The sequence below is a fragment of the Lichenostomus cassidix genome, chromosome 2 (genome assembly GCF_008360975.1).
Source record: "Lichenostomus cassidix isolate B80296 chromosome 2, HeHo_3.0, whole genome shotgun sequence".
Classification (NCBI taxonomy): Eukaryota; Metazoa; Chordata; class Aves; order Passeriformes; family Meliphagidae; genus Lichenostomus; species Lichenostomus cassidix.
The window spans coordinates 132,194,216-132,215,639 of record NC_139482.1 but is presented as its reverse complement, the minus strand read 5'-3'; the positions used below and the strand labels follow the sequence as shown (position 1 = coordinate 132,215,639).

The 21,424-nt window shown below is 33.5% G+C and overlaps 1 protein-coding gene across 13 annotated transcripts in view; it reads right to left on the bottom strand.

Moving 5' to 3' along the window:
- RIMS2 (regulating synaptic membrane exocytosis 2) overlaps window positions 1-21,424 on the bottom strand; it is a 448,647-nt gene that overhangs the window by 168,286 nt on the left and 258,937 nt on the right. For 9 of the 13 annotated variants that reach the window (XM_085053372.1, XM_085053378.1, XM_085053373.1 and 6 more), the window contains 4 exons: window positions 21,228-21,399; window positions 20,510-20,663; window positions 13,010-13,036; window positions 5,826-5,894 (listed from right to left, as the gene is read on the bottom strand). In XM_085053372.1, coding sequence (XP_084909498.1) covers window positions 5,826-5,894; window positions 13,010-13,036; window positions 20,510-20,663; window positions 21,228-21,399 — 422 coding nt within the window. The remainder of the gene's footprint in view (window positions 1-5,825; window positions 5,895-13,009; window positions 13,037-20,509; window positions 20,664-21,227; window positions 21,400-21,424) is intronic. The other 4 variants (XM_085053374.1, XM_085053380.1, XM_085053377.1 and 1 more) reach the window with 1 other exon arrangement.

Here is a 21,424-nt window from a genome sequence, read left to right as displayed (position 1 = left end):
GAGCATTACCACACAGTAACAACAGCATGCTGAGTTTCCAATGCTGTTCCTATACCCAACATGATGTGCAAAGCTTGGGGAAAAAAACCCCAAACCACCACAGGTACTACACAGAGTACACTACCCTGCATTAAGCACTCATCCATGTATATTTTCATCAGTCCAGCAAGTCCCCCAGATTAGCCTCCTCTTCACACTGTTGATTGGAATTTATCAGTCATTTCTTGTAGCATTTCCTTTTTGGAAGTGCTCTTCACCACAATTGTAGCTCACCCAGCAAGTCTTTCCTTTCTGTGACAAGTATCCACCAACAGCACCTCTGATAGGAATGCAACTTCATTGCAGTTTTCACTGCCTATTAATGCCTTTGTCATTCCACATATACCAGGACTCTGGTAGAATATAAACTAACACACCAAGCTCATATTTACTTAACTTCATGCTATTGATAATTATTAAAATTCTGAAAATAAAAATTTTATCAAATTACATCTTTACTTGCAAGGTGGAGTGATACAGATTATATTTCATAATAATTTTGATACGTTTTGACTAGTTTAAAGAAAAGCATTGAAAGCATTTGGACATCTGAAGAGAAAGATGATTTATCAGCTGAGGAAATGATACTGAAGAATTTATTAATTTTTTTTAAATAATAAAAGTGTTACATTAAAAATTTAAATAAGAGGATGTGGCTAGCACAGGTCTTTCCCATGAGAATTCTTTTGTGTTTTATAAATAAAGATAAAGTTTGGATGTTATTAAAAACAGTGTCCCAAGATCTGGACAGTGCAGGCCTGGCCAATCAGGCCTAGGGGGAGGTTTCTGACTGACCAATCTGGGTGACCTTTGAAAACTCCATATATATGATGAAATCAAAACAATAAAGGTCTTTCCTTCTTGCCACTGAGAACTGGGTTCTTTACTCTGCTAGCAGCTCAACAGCGACAAGAGGACAAACATGTAAAAATGGAAAAAATACATTAAGAAATAAAACTAAAAATGTAAAGAAAAATTTGAAGAATTATAATAATGTGTAAAGAACTTTGGGCATAAGGTTGTAAATAATATATACATTATTTGTTTAAAAGAAAGGAAAATGGTTAAAGATCCATTGACCTAGGGAGTCAGCATAAGGACTTTTTTAACATGGCTTGAATTTCACTTTCAGTTTGGGAGGGGGATTTTTGTGATACATCATAGACTAATATTTTTAACTCAAGGAACAGATTTTAGAGCAGGGCATTGGGTATCAACATAAAATGAAAAAAAAGCTTATCAAAGTTCATATTTGAAGTTACTGGGCTTTTGGGTCACTATGGGCTCCCATTTAGGGCTAGCTGGTGATCTACAATGAAATCTGTGTTTTATTTCGGATAGAAATAATCCACTCGATGCGCTAATGCTGTACGATGTCCTTCTACAGGCAGTTGATTTCAAGCTGCAACCAAAGTGTGTGCTTTGCATCTGTTTTGAGAAGTAGTCATCAACAGGATTCAGGTATAAAAATTCAGCTCACATTATCAGGCAATAGAGAAAAAGACTTATTTCCTCTGCAGCAAAGGCTGCAACATGAGAGTTAAAGAATTCTTTTGAAAAAAGGACTCCTCAAGTGTTTTGTGTACTGAAGCAAAAATGGATAATTGGTTTTCATTCTTCTTCAAACACAAATATTTTTGTCAGTTCAATAATAATTTCTGCACTGATTGTTACTATTCTTTCTTAATTTACTTGGCTCTAACTATCCTCTCAATAAATATCTTCTTTGTATTCTTATTTGCTCCTGAAACATGCTGATATATTCCATATAATGACAAAAACTTATTACTATAAATGTTTTTCTTCTCAAGGCTGGAAACTGCATTCTTTTACTTGGAAAAGCTCTTCTCTGTAGAGGCTTGTCATGCAGTCTATGCAAAACTCACTGCCTTATATTCTCCCATGATTCATGTGTTGAAACATATCTCAGATTACAATATTTCACAATATTTTACAATTTCACAATATGTTGTAATGCAGATGAGATATTTGTGTAGAAATGAATTTTAAACATTAATATCTTACTTAATATTTTAGTCTTACAAAACCAGTAAGTGAGAATTTTATGATTAAATGGTCTTGACAATACATGCCTCTGTTCATAAAGTCAGACTCAGTAGGCTGCTTGTTCTCCCTAGGTTCAACACACACTAGGAAGAAAGGAAGAAAACTATCTGGAAATTATAGTCCATATTTATTGAATTTATTAACTGTAATTCCCACTCAACTCTGGAAACTAGAAAGGAAAAAAACACCCAAAAAGCCAACCTGCCTTTCATTGAATTGTATTTATTGTTATAAGTGATGTTTTGTAAACTGTTCTGGCATTTTAAAAAATCAATATAAAAATACTGTATTGCTTTTATCAAAAAGCATATAAGAGCATTCTAAGGGACTTGTGTAGATGCTGATGTGCTCCCACACAGAACAGCTGGTGACAACTCTGAGGGTCAAATTTCATCATTCAGGACAGCAAAATAAATGTTTTAAATTGTTTGAGCCCTATGTGTAACCAATCTACAGACAAAAACAAAACTGCTAATGCTGGTCATTCCACTACCCTGTGCTAAGATTAATGGCAGCAAAGATGAAATATAATAGAGAGTCTATTCTAGTGTTTTCCAAGATGAATGTATATTATATTTGAAGAGAGCTATTTTAGAATCTTTTAAAAATTTGCTTTTTAAATACATGATGCATTATAACCTGTTATGACAATCGCTGTTGGAGAATACATGTGTAGGCAGTAAAAAAGGCATTGAAGTCTCTTAATCTGTTTATCACTATTTTCTTAAAAGTCTTTCCTGTTGACAGAAACAGACTGAAGTTTATTACATTTGTCTAAGCAGGCTAAGATCCAAGCCACAAGAAGTGGTACATTTTGTGAATAATTTTTCCAAGAGATCATAAAATCACAGAAATGTTTGAGTTGGAAGGGAACTTTAAAGGACATCTAGTCAACCATCATGAATGAAAGAGAATTGAAGGGAAGCCAAAAGATAAATTCTTTCTTCTTAAAGGTGCAATACTCAGAATATGCATTAATTTTATGGAAAGGGTCACTGAGAGTACTCAAAAGATGTTGGCAAACCTACTTCATAATTTAATACAGTATTTATATAGCAGACAGAAAAAGAGCAAAGTGTCATGTTAAATAAAACCTGAAAATACAAAATGAAAGAACTGGGGTAAGTAAGAAAGAAAAAAAAGAAAGAGAGACAAATGGTTTAATGCAAAGTGCATATATTTAAATCAAGATTGTGATGAGTCTACAAGTGAATAGAGGAACTTTAAATGGCAGAGGGAATGATAAGGAGAGTGGATGATAAGACAAGACTAAAACAGAAGACTCACAAACATAATAACAGCAGCACAAAAAAAGAAAGGCAATCAATATTTCAAAACCTAAAAACCATCAAATTTTCCTACCCACACAGCCATGCTGAATTAAAATGCAACTAAGGTGTAGAATTGCCAGCAAAAATTCAAAAACTTAAAGACCCTAAAGAACTAAAGGTACGTCAGAAACTCAGGTAAGGGAAGTAGACTCATTCACTGAACAGTAAAGACCGTAATTTTACAAGTTTTCAAAAGATAAGTTTATCAAATCAAAGTTGCACATCTAGGTGTTTCATAAGAATCCTGCTGATGTTCAAGCATCTGGTAAAAAACCTCTGCAAAATTCGTTACCTTTTTCCAAGACAGGAAAAAAAATTCCACTTTTCAAAATTATGCCGTACTGGGCACTCTAGAAATATATCCATCAAACCCAGTTCTTTCCTACCTTTATTTTTAAGTTTCAAATTAGATTGATAAATTTTTAATTTAACTGACCAACACCAATGGAAAAGCCATTATTTTTGGGAGGACAAGCATTTTGAAGCCTTAGAGACTACAAAGCACAGACAGAAAGCTTATCAAAGACTGAAAGAACAGCAAACAGGAGCAAAGGGCTTCTGAAGCTGACTGCCTCTTTGGTTCCAGTACTTCACACCACTCTGGCTATATATCCTTCTTGTGTTCTGACTGTAGTAAAGCAAACAGGGGAGTGGGAATATAAAAATGTTGTAAGTTTTCCTAAATAGCTTTCTAATTAAGGTAATAATCTGAAAACTGATTCTGTTACTGTTTGAAAACTTCTTAAAAGTTCTAAGAAACACAGAAATTTTAGAGGTTTTGCAGCCCCAGTGTTTTTTGTATCTGTAAAATCTTATGTCAGTTTATAAAAAGAGCCTTTTCTTCAATTGTATATGCTGTTTATTAAAAAAAGGTTTAAAAAAATTAAAATATGAAAATAAAAATTAAAAAAAAATTAAAAATTAAAAAGAAAAGGTCCTCTCCTTATCACAGCAAGTTCAAGACCCATAGCATAGAACAGCAACATACCAGGGTCAAAAATTAAACAGAGCCTGTGAGATAACCACTAAATAGCTGGAAATAAAAGGATGACTATGCAGAAAAAACAGAAATGCATCTGAGCTCAGACTGGTAAAACAGGACTAGGCAAACATATAATTAGGTAGTTCAACAAATGTTTGGATTTATTAATACTTGGCTTCACACCATCTCTCAATACCCAGGACTGACTATCTCACCTCTTTTTATTCCCTCTACTTTCAAGCCAAGCTGTGTTCCTCTCATTCCTCTTTCCTATGTACCCTTCCTTAGCCTCCAGCAGAATGTACATATCCCATATGCTGGGGGGCTGTGTGGCAGGAACACATTTTGACTGACCTGAGTGGATCATGGACTTACATCAGCTGTGTAGACCAGACTGATTATACTGCTCAGCCTTTACTGAGTAAGGCACAAAACCCACTGTGTAACACTTGAGCTGGACCTCACCCAAGACAACCAGAAACTGTCTAGCACAGAATACTCTGTGTGTGTTAAAAATCTCAGAACAGCAGCAGGGTAGCAGAATATACACTGAGATGTGTAGCCCACTCTGTGCCAATACCAGTAGCCATCAATAGCAGTTAAAGGTGGCATGGCTGCCTCCTTTGGATTGGATACTAGGCAAAATATCTTCCTGAAAGAGTTGTGAAGCAGTGGAATAGGCTGTCCAGGGAAGGGGTGGAGTCACCATTCCTGAAGGTATTTAAAAGACATGTGGTTGTGGAACTTGGGGACAAGGTTTAGTGGTGGACTTTGTGGTTCTAGCAGCTGGACTTGATCCAGCCTAAACAAGTCTATCATTCTACGATAAATATGTTCTCTGTTGTAGTCATCAAAAGCACATGGTTCAGATTTTCTTGTTTTCAGCTATGATTATCTTTTATCTGGTATTATCTTTTCTCTTAGAAGAGGAGGAGACATACTCTCTGACATGACAACTTTTATCTCAAATACTTTCAATTCCAGTGCATAGCAAAACAGATTATCTGCTAAGATATCTCCCATCCTGCCTTAAATGTTCATGTTTCAGACCTTTGGCAGTGTTATTATTCAATCACAAAGTTTTAAAGGATATATCAACAACAGATGTCTGTCAAAAAAAATTAAATGAACAATTCTTGACATTTAATAAAAAGACCACCTTTATGCTATTTGTATTATTTTATAAAAGCAACAAGGACATTAGCACACTGAATTTTTTCCCCCCATTAATAAAATTTGAGGTTAAATATGCATTACTCATGTTATTTATTTTGTGTCTCTTGGAAAAACATACATTTAAGTTCCACTTATTTTTCACCAGAAAAACATTGTAACATTCATAACAAATTATAAATAAGAAAAATTTCTACTGAACATAGACAAGTAAATTTTAATTAAATTAGTACCTGAAACAACACCAATTCCATCATCACAGTCATAATCAGAGACTTCACTGTCGCTGATTCTTTTGGATCCTGGAAAAAAACCCCAAATGTTTCATTTTTATTCCTGTAAGTTAACACTATCCTTTTCCAATACACCTAAATAAATATATGCATTTCATACTAGACGATGATGCATTAATATTAGTATATAAAAGTTATATTATTCATGTTATATTATTGCAAATATATGAGTGTACCAATTATTTTCTGCTAAATCTTTAATGTAATATAAAATGAAATGCTGAAATACATCTCCACAACATTGCTTTTATGAAATATTTTTATACACTTCATATCTATATTCATTCGAATACAGAATGAATATATCTTATTCACTCCATATAGAAACTGGCATCCAACTGTTCATCTTCCAAGTTTTCATATACAAGGCACTAATTCCTCCCCAAAGTCTCTGAATAACAGAAAAATTAGTAACAGCAATAACATTAAATGCATGTAGTACTTTCACTGAGTTCTTAATAAGGATTATTAGGAGAAAAGGCAGCTTACACATATCGTGTGCCATGAAACACAAGCAAACTATTAAATGTACACCTGCCAAAATAGCTAGAACTGAGTTGGCAAAAGCAGATTCCACTTCCACAACTAGAGCCTAAGTGTAGGTCACACAGGACAAGTATATATGTCAGGTTTTGTTCAGCTTAATTTTACTTCAGTCTTCAGTGGCATTTTTAAACAGCATTTGATTGCTGATATCAGCATTAAGCACTGGCATGTGACTAATTATATATTTTCTTGTTTTAAATGTGAAAAAACCCTGTTAACCAAGATGGTGTGTCTATTTTAATTTTCTGGCCTTCTAAAATTGGGTAATTAGAAGGCAGAAACTTTAATTGTCACCACACCTTCAATCGTGCACAATTTTTTTTTCCTGCCTCAGGATGATTTCTTCTGAAAAATGTACACCCAGAAATATCAGTAAAAACTTGGAGTAAACCTGAAGAAGCCCAGGATAAAGAAGTCTTGATGCTTTATCTGGGTGATTGGCACAGAAGGATCTCTACCCTCCTTTCCCAACAGAGAACTGGGAGAACATGAACTAAGAGGGTTTTTGGCAACAATAAAAAGTTTTCAATTTAAAGAAACTTTAGAAACTATTTGAATTATAAGAACTGCTGTCATTTTTCAGACTATTGAATATTTGTTTACCTACCCACCAGAAGATAATGCAAGGTCCTTCTTTAGCAGAAAGAGTGTGAGTACAAGACCTGAGACTTCTCCTAAGCCATCCTGTTTACAATAAGTAATCAACTTATTCTCCACAAATTCATATAATTTCATGTTTAAGTCACAGTATTCTCTTGGCCTCTGTAATATGCTCTGTTAGTAAATTCTGCAGTTTGATTATGCATTGTGTAAAATCAACTTCCCTATATTTTATTTCTATATTATTTCAGACAATGCCCTCCAAGCTTTCATATTCTGAGAAACATGAATCAGCATTCTGTATTCTCCTATAGTTATCTCTTTAGTTTGGGGCTCTTGAGCTGAAATATTAATGCTTGGTCCCTTCACATATGCAAACCATTCCATATTCCTGATAGTTCCTGCTGTATTTGCTTGTATATTTTCTATTTCTTCTGAGCCTTTCATGAGAAGTCAGAACTCACTGCAGCAATTAAGATGTGGGTGTATGAATTTATAAGCTAGACTGCAGACTATTTCTTTGAAGATAAAAATTTCTCAGTTTAAAAATTATTCAACTAAAAATGGTGTAAGTGTGATATGTGCTAATTCTTAGAAAACAACATAGCCTGCCAATACATTATGCAGTTGAAGTAAAGAAATGTTAATTGTGGTTATTTAATTGCAGTAAAGGTTGGTGCTTTTCTCACAAATAGGAAATTCAAATTAGTTCAGGGAAAGTCATGCAATTCCTATACAGTAGATTTATTAGCTCAATTTATTATAAAATTTTAGAAATATCCATACTACAGTAGGTAGGGGACAAGGATCTTTGAATTCAAGAAATAGCAAGAAAAGTCTCTAAAACAAAAAATTGCAAGCAAGTGATGAAAATTAGCACTTGAGAAGACCCAGAAGATGAGGGCAGGAATGAAGGAAAAGGTTTTGATCTGCTGTGATTATTCCCTTTATTATTGTATTACAAAGCCCAATCTCTCTTTTTCCCCAAAAAAAGCATCCATTCCACCCGTGATGCTGGCTCTGCTGACTTTTTCAGGAGAACCTTCTACTAGTGTGGTGATATACATGCCAGGGAGCAAGAAGGATTAGTCTGCATTCTTAGCCACTGATTCAAATCCAGGTCATGAAATGAGGACAATATTTGTGACCAAACACCAAGCAAGAGAGCCCTACTAGCTGGTTGGGTTTAGCTGGGATCTGAAAGGCAAAAGCCCCCAAAGGGAGTGCAAAGTAGTGTGATTCTGTCATGTGGTAACCCTGACGCTGATCTGGTAGTGGGGTCTGTGGCTGTTGTGCAAAGTCAATAATGTTACTCAGGTCCTATCAGTGAGAGGACTGTGGAATGGGAAGATGAGTGCAACTGAGTTTGCTGATGCTCATCACGTGGATGCTTGGAAAGGATTTTATCATTAAAGATGTAAAAAGGCTGAATCAATGATGATTTGACTGGATGTCATTTACTCATCATCTAATTCATTCTTATGAAAGAATCTAATTAATTACAACTGAGGTTGCTTTTCATTTATGTTTATATTTACAGCTGAGTACATCTGCTTTAACATATTTTTAGAATATTATATTCTGTACTCTGGAGGAGATATTTGCATCTTTGAAGATGCAAATAGTCAGCTGTTGTCACAGTGGGCTCTAAACTTCCCAGCTGTGTAGCTAAAATTATATATTGCTGTAGTCACAGGATACATCTGGTGGAAAAGAGAGATTAAGAAGCTTCAACAGACCACAGGTATAAAAGAGAGGGTTCTCCCTCTCTCTGTGTCTTCTCAAGCCACATCCTCCTCGTCCAGAATCTCCTAATATCTCAATTCCAAATCATCTTCCAGGGTCTAGAGATCTGAGCTTCAGGGAAGAGTCAGGGCAAGGGAAAGTAAACGGACCCGGATTGGTTACTCTTCCAGAAGAAAAACTTTGGTTTTGTATATTGCTAAGAAATAGTTGATTGTTGGCTGAGACTCAAGACTCAACAGCTTAAGAAAAGTATGACCTAACCTGCCCAAAGGATGGGAGTAGAGAAAGAATAAAAACAAGAGAAAAATCAGATTTCAGCGATTTCTCAAACTATCTTTGCTACTGCAAAAAGCAGAGTTTCTTGTAACACCTGACATCCCTTAAATATGAAAGCTTGATCTGTGAGATGAGATATGAAGCTTGTTCAGATCAGATCATCTATTCCATCCCCTATAATGGCTTCAAGCCAGCTCTAGCTACTAACAGACTTAAACCTATTGAAAAATAATAATCATGCTTAAGTAATATTTTTCACTTCCTTACAAATGTGAATTTAAATGATCGTAAAGAAGTCAAAAGAAATTCAGAGCAGAACTAATTACTTGGTTTTATCTTTGCCAATAAATGTTTTCAGGAAGGATGGAGGAAGGAAAGCATGTCAATAAATATGTAATGTCAAGAACTACTGCCTGGAATACATAACTTCTGCAAGTGAATCAGATGATACATATTTAAAACACCTTCCATTAACTTCAGAAATTGAACAAACTAGAAAGTGTACAGGTCAAAACCTTTTATTGAAACGAGTATTTGAAATGGCAGTACAATTGCTGGCAGATTAGTTTAATATTTCTTAGAATTTTTGCAACAGTAATTTCATCTGCCGTATATTACTTTCAGAAGGTAATTTTCTTTTTAACTTATTGACAATGTATATGTGAAGATTTAGGCATCTGTCCCACCTTAGCCATGTTTTTTCAAAATACTACATAATAATAATTAATAATAATTAATAATAATTAATAATAATTAATAATAATTAATAATAATTAATAATAATTAATAATAATTAATAATAATTAATATTGTGTATGAAACTGTTATTTTGTATTTAGCAAATATCATGAACTCTTTGACATACACATTATAAAATATGGCTCTAAAATAAAGAGCAAGGAGTTTAAATCCATTCTAACATAAATTCAGAATTCAGTAAAAACTTTATATCCCAGGACACTGGATGCATTAAATAAATGCATTGGTGGAAATGGTTTGCCTATAGCTGACTTTTTCTTTAATGCCATTTGACTAGTATGTAGCTTATTTATAAAACTTTACTGCAGATATTATTCCCCTTTTGCCTAAAAGTTGGGCAGTAACAGATCATAAATACAGACTTTCAAATGCCTTCCACCCAGATTAACAATTATTACAGTTACAGACTGAAGGCAAAATAGACCCCATGCTACTTTAACCCTTATAAAAATGCCTTAATTCAGCATGACCCCAAATCAAAATATATATTCTTATTTTCTTTAGCAAGTTGGGGTTTAATAGCCTTAATAGCCTATCAATAAAACTTTTCCAGGGAGAGCTTACATTGTGGACAGTGGAAAACCTCTCCATCAGAACTTGACAAAGTTCAGGCATCCTCCTGCCCTTCCACACCCACCTACTCCTTCCCTGCAATGCTTCTGAGGCTACCACCCCATCCAGCATGACAACTCTGTGAAAACATATGTACACACTAGAAGTAGAAGTTCACAGCACTTGCAATGTAGCTTTCATTTCAGGGCTGGGGAAAAGCCCCATCAGCTAAAAACCGTTAGGACCATTATTTTCAATTTCCATTTAGCAAGGACTTTAATGTCATACTATTTGCATTTTTATTTTCTGTTAGGCAGAAAAAGGAATTTATAATACAGCAGTTTTTTACATTTCAATTTTTCATTCTCGTGGCTAACAACAATGTAAAGATAAAAATGAGGTGTTTCATTCAATTTCATGAAAGAAAGGGTTTTTTTGGTAAACTTTTCATAGGCTGCAGTGTTGGTGGCCATGGAAAGCTTTAACAACTTCTGAATAAAAATAATATGGAAACCATTGAAAAAATGTTTACAGAATATTCTTTGGTTTTCCCAAGCCTGTTGATGTTTAATAGGCATTTGGACAAGGCATAAAATAACATGGTTTATCTTTTGGTCAGCACTGAATGGTTGGGCTGTTATAGATGATTGTTGTAGGTCCCTGCCAACTGAAATATTCTATTCTATTCTATTCTATTCCATTCCATTCCATTCCATTCCATCCCATTCTATCCTATTCTATTCTATTCTATTCTATTCTATTCTATTTCACCAGAATCATATTTCCCGCCATAACAACGTTCTAAATAACTGGAACTCTCCCAGATGAATGAAACTATATGCAAACATAAATACTTTCTTACTAAGCAACCAAAATCTGTGGAAGGTTCTAAAAAACCTTGTACCTTCCACATGACAACTGAAGTTGGAACACAGATTTTCTTCATGCTATTATTAATATATGCAGAGGAAATAGTACAAAATACCTTCTGTGCTTCATATATTCCCCACAGATATTTCTGAAAGACCTGAAGAGAAGACTAACACAGGAGGTTCAAAGCTATCCTAAAGCCCATATGACCAACCAACATCATTATCAAAGAGAACCAGGACAGGGAATTGAATGAGAAATAAAATTAGTGTGAGTCAGCCTAAACACAGAGGGAAGTGCCAAATTTATGGCTAAGGAATTCTGTACTTTTCTGGTGGAGAAAAAAAAAAGATAAAAGGAAAAAGAAAGCAGACCAAGCTCCCAATTCTGTCCTTACAATGCAGGAAGCTTTTACAAGGTTTTGTGGATTCCTTAGGGGAACAAAGGGTAGTGAAGCATGTTTGCAGTTCCCTCCCTGGAGCTCACAGAAGGCCTTCACAACCACTTAACGTCACTTAGCATTGCCCGTAATTCTTCCATGTTCAAAGCTGACATATAAGCAACCCCAAAACAGTCTCATAACAACTGTTTTAAGAGTTTGCTCTCTGATATTCATCCAGCCTGTACCCAAGGGTTCTTAGTGTGAGCTAATTTCTCATGCAGTCCTGCTGTCTCCATGTCAATCTGTCACTTTATAGTCCTGTACATAATAGTTGGGGTTTAGAGGTTTTTGACCAATTTCATCTACACTGACAGAAGAGTATAAATATCAAATTCTATTAAGTTTCTACAGATCTTTGAAAATGGTTGTGGATAGAAGGGAGAGACACAACTCAGAATCAAGAAGAAACTTTATCAAGCTAAAATTTGTGTTTAATCTACGTGTGCAAATCTACAGATGGTACAGCAAACTTGGTCTCTTCCCATGTGAAGATATCATAAAACAAGAGAAGAATGCAGGATTATTTCAAGACAGAAAGGAATAGAAGGAATATGGGAGACTGACATTAGATGTAATGGAAACCAGATTTTATTAGTACTACTCTCAAGAAAGTTCTGCTCAAAGGGGGCTTTGTTTCTCTCCACCATGGTATGGATCTATTTTCATAACAATATGTGTTTCATTTTTTAAACATAACTAAAAGATAATTAGTTGAACATATTCTCAAAGAGATTCCACTAATTAAAACTGTAGAAACTGCAAAAAGTCCCATATGAAATGCACTACAAAACTTGTTTGTAAAAACTGCATATTATTAATTTACTTATATTTAATTAAGGCAAATTTCTCAGATATGGATTTGTAATGGGGGATTTAAATCAACGTGAAACTGTAAAAATATGTATCAGTGTAAATACTGATTTTGCCAGTACTTCACTTACCCCATGTCTGCATTCTAAAAATACTTACACTAGTTCTCAAACAGCTGTAATATAATAGCATTACTTTTAATACAGTTTAAGCAAAATAGCATTTTCCTAGTATAGTTAATAAAGCTCTCTACAATTTTCCTACCATAGCTCTACCTAAAATAAAGGCAAGCAAAGCAAGTATGGTGTTACAACATTGCTTAAATATCAATACTGAGATGTTAAGAATAGAGAAAGAAAGCCAACAAAAGACCTATTACTAAAAAGCAGACAAGAAAAGCCAAAGAACTTTGATGCAATTTAGCATCTGCACAATAGGTAGCAAAAGCACATCAATAAAATATTAAATTAAATTTTGCACATATATGGAAGCAATAAGCATTTCTGGCATGCTAAAATTTTACCTGAATTATATGAATATAAGCCTTTATCTGGAAAACAAATATTGAAATGAAGTAGCATCAGGGAAAAAATTCATGAATCAACACATGTAACAGGGATGATCAGAACCTTAAACTTTGTTATAACTGCTGACAGAGATTTGATACCACAGGCCACATTCCCTCAAAATAATAAAACTCAAGCAGCTTAGAGAAATTAAACCACAAAAATGTCAATCACTTCTGGATCAATAGTTACACGCAATAGCCATAGAGATCCTAGTAGAGCAATTTCAGTAATTTCCAACTCTGAAATACAAATGCACTCTTTTACTATAACTGTTTAACTTTTTAAGAGCAAAATCTGTATTCAACTAGGCATAAAATATGAGCTGCTACCCTTAAAAATATTGCACGCTTCTGCTGGCATTGCAGCATTAGCAGAGCTTTCCCAAGATGTAGTTTTGAATTTTACTTTAAATTTGACAGACTCAGAAGTGATGTGCCAGTCAATCTTCTCACTCCAGCTAGGTCTTGATTTGGTAAATATGTACACACATGAAAATCTTATCTACATACTGTTGTTATCAGTGAATTTAAAAATTCTGATATGAGCTCAATGATTAAATACTTGCAATACCTGCTTTCCTTAAGTCAGACTGGTTTATATATTTTAACTTTTCATTATACCAATTTTTTCTAAACTGAGCAAAATAGCATGTGAACATCTGGACAATTCTGGAAACATGAAATATTAATAGCATTTGGAGATTCTCAAAATATGACTTCCATATGGTAATACAAAGAAGCCACCAAGCCAGAATAACTCATATTTTTGTTCCTTACAGTTGAAAAGCTCACAGATACCATGTTAAATAGAAAAGAGTGGCAGTCTGTGAGTAAATGATGCACCTCAGATGATATGACGTGACAGTGCCAAGGAAAAAATTTCAATTTCAATTTCTTGCCAACTGGTGATGTTAATGGATTCATTGGATGACTAAGTACCTTCTGGCAAGTCACACTTTTTCTGACATCCAGGTACTAACTATTTTCATATGTGGATCAGATCAGTAAATTATCTACTAACAATTTCTAACTCTCTATATTTTCAACTTTGGGTTTTTGACAAATGTAATATATTTTCATGTCCCAGATCCAGAATTCCATTAGGTGATATAATTTCAAAGTTAATATAAGGGCTTTTTCAGCATCATTTACAACATTTTAGATGTAATTTATTGTGTAACTTCTCTAACATTTTTACTCCTTAGTACTAATCTCATCTAGTTATGAATTTCATTTAAAATTGACACTTTTTGGCTAAAAAATTATGAAAAATGCAGTTTAGAGACTTTGCCTAGTTTACCCCAACAACATGAGGTGTTACCCGAACACCAAAGTTTCAAGTGTGCCACAACCCCAGCAAAAAATCTATTAATGCAGTCTAGAAATTATTTATATAGTTTAAAATTATGGGCTTTCTGAATTTAACTGCTGGATAGATGTTTAAAAGGATAGAGCTTCTTGAAGAGCAAAAGAATATAAAAATAGTGAGACTGTAATAGGATTGAGGACTAAGAAAGCAATGCTTGTTTCTATATGGTCATAGCATATGGCAGTCAGAATAATATTAAAACTATCTGAAAACTTCATTACACAGCAGAAGAGTAGTTTAATAACATTATTGTATCAACTAACCAGAGAAACTATATAATTCCCTTAAAATTCTGCAAAACAGGTTTTTTAGTATTTTTGTAGTTTAATTACAAGTCAATAAATTAATATAATATGTTTCTTTTATTAGAAAAAAACATATTTTGATAGTTTAAGGCCTTTTTAGACATCCCTGTATCATGTTAAATACCTTTTAATTAAAGTATTTAATAAATCATAGATGTACAATAAAATATAATAAATAATAGATGCACAATAAATAGAATACTGGTATATATATATATCCATATTCTGTGAACAAAATATCAATGCATGCATATAAAGATAACATGCCCAAGGCCTGTGCTCCATTAAAAGAAAGAGAAAAACTAAGGAAGAAGCATGAAAGAGAAAAATAATTGTCATTCTTGCTATTTAGGGTAAAATTCCTATAATAAATTAATCATGGCCTGTGCCACTGACCATAAAATGCTCCATATTATAATTTGGAAAAAAGTCATTGATGCATGTTTTCATTAAGTACAATTCACTTACCTACTAGTGAACAGCATTATTATAATTTCCTCAAGTAAGGTTCAATGACATTCATTGAAAATTATTGTGCTGACTTACCATACTCACAAAAAACTAATAGGAAATTGCTGAGACAGCAAGATCCTGATTCTGCACCAAAATGAGCCTCTCCAGAGCTCCAAGGAAGTGAATAACTTTCAGTGGAAGAAGATTAGCCATCATTTCACAGAGGCCCATATTTCACAGGTTAAAGTTTCAGGTATATTTGTAATTAATTATTGTTAAACTTTAATGATTTTGGTACTACAAAATGTATATCTTGATGTTCTACAATATTGACTTTACAACTTTACCATTTAAATAATTGAAGAGAGGGATTAAATTAACAGTTATGACATTCCTCCTTGATCTGATGGTAGAGCCACAGAACATTAAAAAAAAAAATCATCAGCACCCATCAATGACAAGTCTACCTAAAAATGTTTTCAAAAATTATTAAGCAATGGGTTTCTTTATTTTTAAATTCAGTCCATCAAGTTTTTTTTCTAGTCAGATTTAACTATTTTTATCATGTTAAGGTCTCAGCATTGCACCAGAAAATACAGTCTGATAGAAAAATGTACAAAGTACACAGCTGAAAAGATGATAAAACTTTTCATGCTATTCAAAAACTTTATACATTATAGATTTTTTTATTCCCATCTGAAAAAATAAATAAAATTTGAAAAACAAATGTTATATATAGATTTTTGCATATAGATATATGCAGATTTTCTTAGAAGATAACTATACTCAAATTTTGTCCCCAGTGATTAAATACTCATTACTGTAATTTCTCTCCCTCCAGATTTATGGGCCTTAAGAATCATGAAACTCAGTGAATGGAGTCAGTGATGAATTTAATTCTAAAAGTAATGAAAGCCAAATTCCCTTTACAGAAAAACTGTAAAGGAAATTTACGGAAAACAGTCTGTTTATTTACATTTATTTTCATTTTGATTTATTTTTCTGGTCTTCAGTTCTTGAAAAATACACCATTTTGGAATACTACATGATTATTTTCAAACACTGTAATTTCTAAAATCTTTGAGATCTTGATCTCAACAGAGTTCATCTCCCATAGATTTATTACTTTTCCCTTACTGAGGATGCTCAAAATAGAAAAATTTTATTTTTCAAACCATATTGTGAATTCCCATGGCATTTAAAAATACTCCTTCAGCTGCTGTGCAGACCTCTGCTGCAACAAGAGACCTGAAAATGTCTGGGTTTAGTGCTGTATTCACATCTCTTCTCATTTGCACACCTAGCTGTTACCTACATTGCACATTGCACTCTCTGTGGCCTGTAGATAATAATTGAGGCAGCCTAATTTAAAGCTGCAGAATCTGACTTAGAAAACTAGTGCAAACTACTTTTCAATCCTAAGTAATTGAGAAAGTCTTAAAATACTTGGAGTAAAACAAAATCTTCTTCTAAAACAAATTCAGAGTAAATATAAAACTAAAAAAAATTGTTCTTCTCCAAAATAAACAATAACCCCACATTCTTCCTCAATTCAACAACACCAGCTCACATTGCACAAATGCTCACATTACACAAATATAACTGCAAAAGATGGAATAAGAATGCCTTGTATCCAATTTGATGTCTATCTCTATATTCCGGGATCATGGAGAGGAAGCAGTTTTTGATTCACAATCCCATGGTATAGACCTTGCTTGATTTCTGTATCAGTTCTCAATACATAGAAATACTAACAATAGCTTCCACACCAGTGATCCTAACAACTAAGTAATTTTAAAAATTCACTTAAAAAGTTGAGCACAATAAGTAAAACAGACCTACCCGTTACCTCACATTTCACATAAGAAAAAGCTTAAAATATATTCATTGGATCAGTTTATGAAAATCTGAAATATAATTAGCTGAAAGAGCTACTAAGTCATAATCCTATGTTCTATATTAGTTCCACTTTCTAAGTAGATGTCTGTCAGAAAACACAAAGAGAAAGTCTGGTAACGATTCTTCATCACTAAGAAGTTAATGGAATGTATGGATCAGAGGACTGGGAAAGAGAAGGTGGACAGCTGACTTAGATCAGTCTGTACCACAACACACTGCCCACTCAAAGATATTGAGAGATAAATATATGTAGAAACTAAGCTCCTGTCTCTGAAAGCTGGTTCCTAAAAAAATGGCATATGGGGCTCTGTGGGAAGCTTGCGCTTTGCTACTGGCAATCTGTAAATACAACTTCACTCTTCAGGGCTGACAGTCTGCTCTTCTTCAGGAACACTGCAATCCAGTGATATTAAAAAGAGAATAGAAGTGGTAAGTGTAGGTGGTTCTTTTAAACTCCCTTTAGAAGGTAACATTTAAGTATTGTCTTGAAATATATGTGTTTATTGCTACTTGGCAATCATGAAGATAAAAAGGCTTAGATGTGTAATTTGTATTTATACAAACAACAAACAATCTTGTAATTCAAAATATCTCTCCTGTCATTTCTCACACTAACAATTTTTGGGGGTTTTCAGTAAAGTCTTTCATATTGTACTCACTAATTCTATGCATAGATGCATCACAGAAATGAACAAAATGTAGGAGGACTGAACTGCTCAGATGTTGCAGCCCCAAAAATTGAAATCAGCCTGCTTAATAACAGCCCAGTACATGTTCTAAGAAGTGCTTTGAAAAACATAGACAAACTTGCTAGACCTGCCTTGTCTTCATTCTAGAGATTTTTTTCACATTGTCATAATGTGCCACTGGAAAATATCTTCTGTTTCACATATACAAGAATGTTATTGAAAGATACAAAAACATCTTCAGACACAAGAAACTAATATATTGTTTGACTTCATATCCTTTTGAAACCTTAAAAAAAAAAAAGTAAAACCCCCAGACTTCTATATGTTATTAATACAGTATAAATATTTTACTTAGTGAAGGCAGTCATAAGGTGTGCAGTCTGCCCTTCCCCAGTCCCTTGGTGATGACATTTAGATTGGGAAGAGCTTTTTTTGGAGGCCATCTGGCACAATGCCTGTTTCAGGCTTGGCCAACTTACACTGCAATGTTTACAGCCCTGTCCACTGAGTACTGATCTCTCAATAGGATATTCCAGCACCTCTTTGGACACCAAGAAGTTCTTTTATTTCCATTTCAGAGATGTGACAGCAATAAAAATAAACTGTATTTTTTCATTGCTAAATGAATTCTGCTGCCATCGTTGAACTTGGATCAGCTGCTAAATTTCCAACTGTATACCTTTTCAGACCCCAGAAAAGAAGGACTTTAATTCCAGGAGACTTTGTTCCATATATTTAAAACTATCTGTTTAAACTGAACATTATTTATGATATGCAAAGATTCAAGACATGAATATATTCCTAGGCATCCAGAGAAAATCTTTCTTTATGGGATCCCTATCTTTGTACAAATGGAAATAGGATAATTTAGTGTAGAAGTATGTGAATTCTCCAGCAATAACAGTGAAGATCTGAAGCTGCATGTTTGATTCAAGATTTTAGAACCTGAGGCTGACAGACTAGTGCTCTGGGAACAGTCAGGCTAAACCATCTTCACTGAAAAGCAAGACTTCTATACCAAATCTTAGTATTTCACCAAACTGAAGTTTTGCTACGTCCTTTCCTCTGTATTTTCAGACAAGCATATAAAATTGTTCAGTTGAGCATATTATTAGTATTAGTATTTATTAGTTATTTTTATTACCTACTAGCATTAGTACAAATTAGTATTACTACATGAAAAAACTTAATTACTTTCAGATTTTGAGTCAATGTCATTCAACAGCTCATTAGTAAAGCATAACTATATTAAAAAATAAAGTGTAAATTCATTCTTAATGGTAGTTATTTATTGCACATACAAAAATTCTGATAGATAAACAGGGTTTGTTTGCAGGACTGCATATTCACTGAAAACTAGAATTTCACTAACTCTACATGCAAAGAGTCCAACTGGTCTGTAAAAATAGTTGTACATAGAAATTTAACTTCTTAAAATATGTTAAAAGATTGCATAAACCATATAAGAAAAATAATTTTAAAACTTTACTTAACAGTCATGGCATACAAGAAGACTGAAGAGGACTGAATTGCAATAGAACTCCTTACCTTTAAACTATCACTTCTTTCCTCCTTTTGTGGACAAGTATAATCTTACAACTTCAAGGCTATGCAGTATAAGTCTCTGATAGTGCATCTATCTCAGAATATTATGATATGGAGCATTTTAATCCTTTTCACCATCCAGTGACAGAAGCAAAACAGATCAACTGCTTGAAATACTTGTATACAATGGGTTATTTAATAAAGACTCTACATAGAACGTATGAAATATCCAAGCTTGTTTGCATTACTACACACATAGGTTTCTATGAGTCTGTGTGATAATTATGCACATACACTAAGACTCAAAGAAACTCAAAAAAACCCTTAGAAATTGGGTTTGGGTTGTTGAAGTTCTTTTGCATTGGGTTTTTTAAATTTGTTTTGGGGGTTTGGTTTTGTTTTGTTGTTTTTGTGGTGGTAGTAAGTCTTTTGGGTTTTGGGGGTTTTATTAATTTGGTTGGTTGATTTGGTTTGTTGAGGTTTTTTATGTAACTGCCAACTGGTATTATATAAAATTTATTCAGTGAAGAGGAGCTTTAAATCACTGGCAGTAATGAACAGTTAAACAAGAGAAACCATGAAGTATTAAAGAACCAAATTTCCCCCTTTACTGTCTTATTATGTACCTATTTTTAATACCATATTTGATATATGCTGTTTTCAAAATATCTACTGATAACATCAACCTACTATGGATCAAGTATAACAAGCTCTACAATATAGAATTTTTACAGAAATTCCATTTGTGAATCTAAGCCACATAAAATAGTATCAAAGCAAGGCAGCAGGCCATGATATTAATTTATCTATATATGATGTTATATACAGGTAAAACCCCCTGTATGAGCTAGAGAGTCCAGCACATTCATTTTTGCTTAAACAATGAAATTATGAACGTAATAGAAAAGGCAGTGGTTCATGATAAAAAAAGAGCATGTTGCAAAAGACCAAAATAATTTACTCAAGCTGAGGATCTGAACTGAGTTGTCTCATAAGGAAAAAATGGTGTAATACACAGTGGTTGATACCATTTGCAGCTTGTCAGACTCTCATCAGTAATCACAAATTACCTAATTCATAACAGCTAGAACTTGACATAAAAATATTGTCAGTTTTCCATTTGCAAGAATGTAATATATTTTATTACGCATTAATTCAAATGAACTATACACAGTGTGCAAAATGAACAACCTACTTTGTAACCTCCGTGTGGGACTCTCGCCATGGAGCTGTCTGCGTGGCAAATATGGTGAGGGATGGGGAAGTGGCAATGAAGAGACATCATGTGTTTGAAGTTTGTACCAGTGAGGTTCATCATCTAGTAATGCTGTCTCTAACTCAATAAGAATCTAAAAAAGAAAACATGGTTAAAAGTAGGAAAGCATTACATGACAGAATATTTTAAAATAGGTATATTCATAAATTTTATTCTATCATTTTCTTATAGCTAAGGAGTTTGTCTGAAGTCATATAAAAATCTTGCTTTAATATGCAAGAATATCTTGTGCCTTTTACAACACTGTTTATACCAAAAATCTTACACAAAAACTTTATTACCTCATGACAACATTTACAGCATTCAAATACCTTGTAGAAGGTTAATGAGTGACACTGCAAAGTTTTTGCAAAGGTAAAATGTAACTATGGATAATATGGATTTTAATGAACAATTAGAAACTGAGAAACCATGTTCATGCTGTTACTAAAAAAGAACAAACAGAAAGAATCTCATATCAGGGTTATGTGATATGTGCAAGATCATTATTTGTTTACTACTAAATGAAAGAATAAATAAAATAATTAAAAATAGTTTTTTGCTTTTTGCATTGTTAGTAATTTTTTAAAAAATACTGTATCTACACATGAGTATGTGAGCAACTGTATTTCTATAGTAACTACCAATACTTGTATACCTCTCCTAAAAATTCACTTTCTTCCTCTCGAACTCGTGCTTGGTCCCAAAGAGTGATTTCTAACATTCGTTCTCTAAACTCTCTCCGATGAACTGGAGAATAAATAAATGTCTGATTCCACTTAGGTTCCAATGTTTTCTTTACTGTTTTCGTTCTTCTTTTATTTTTATCACTGAAAAAAACAGTTAAATATTAAA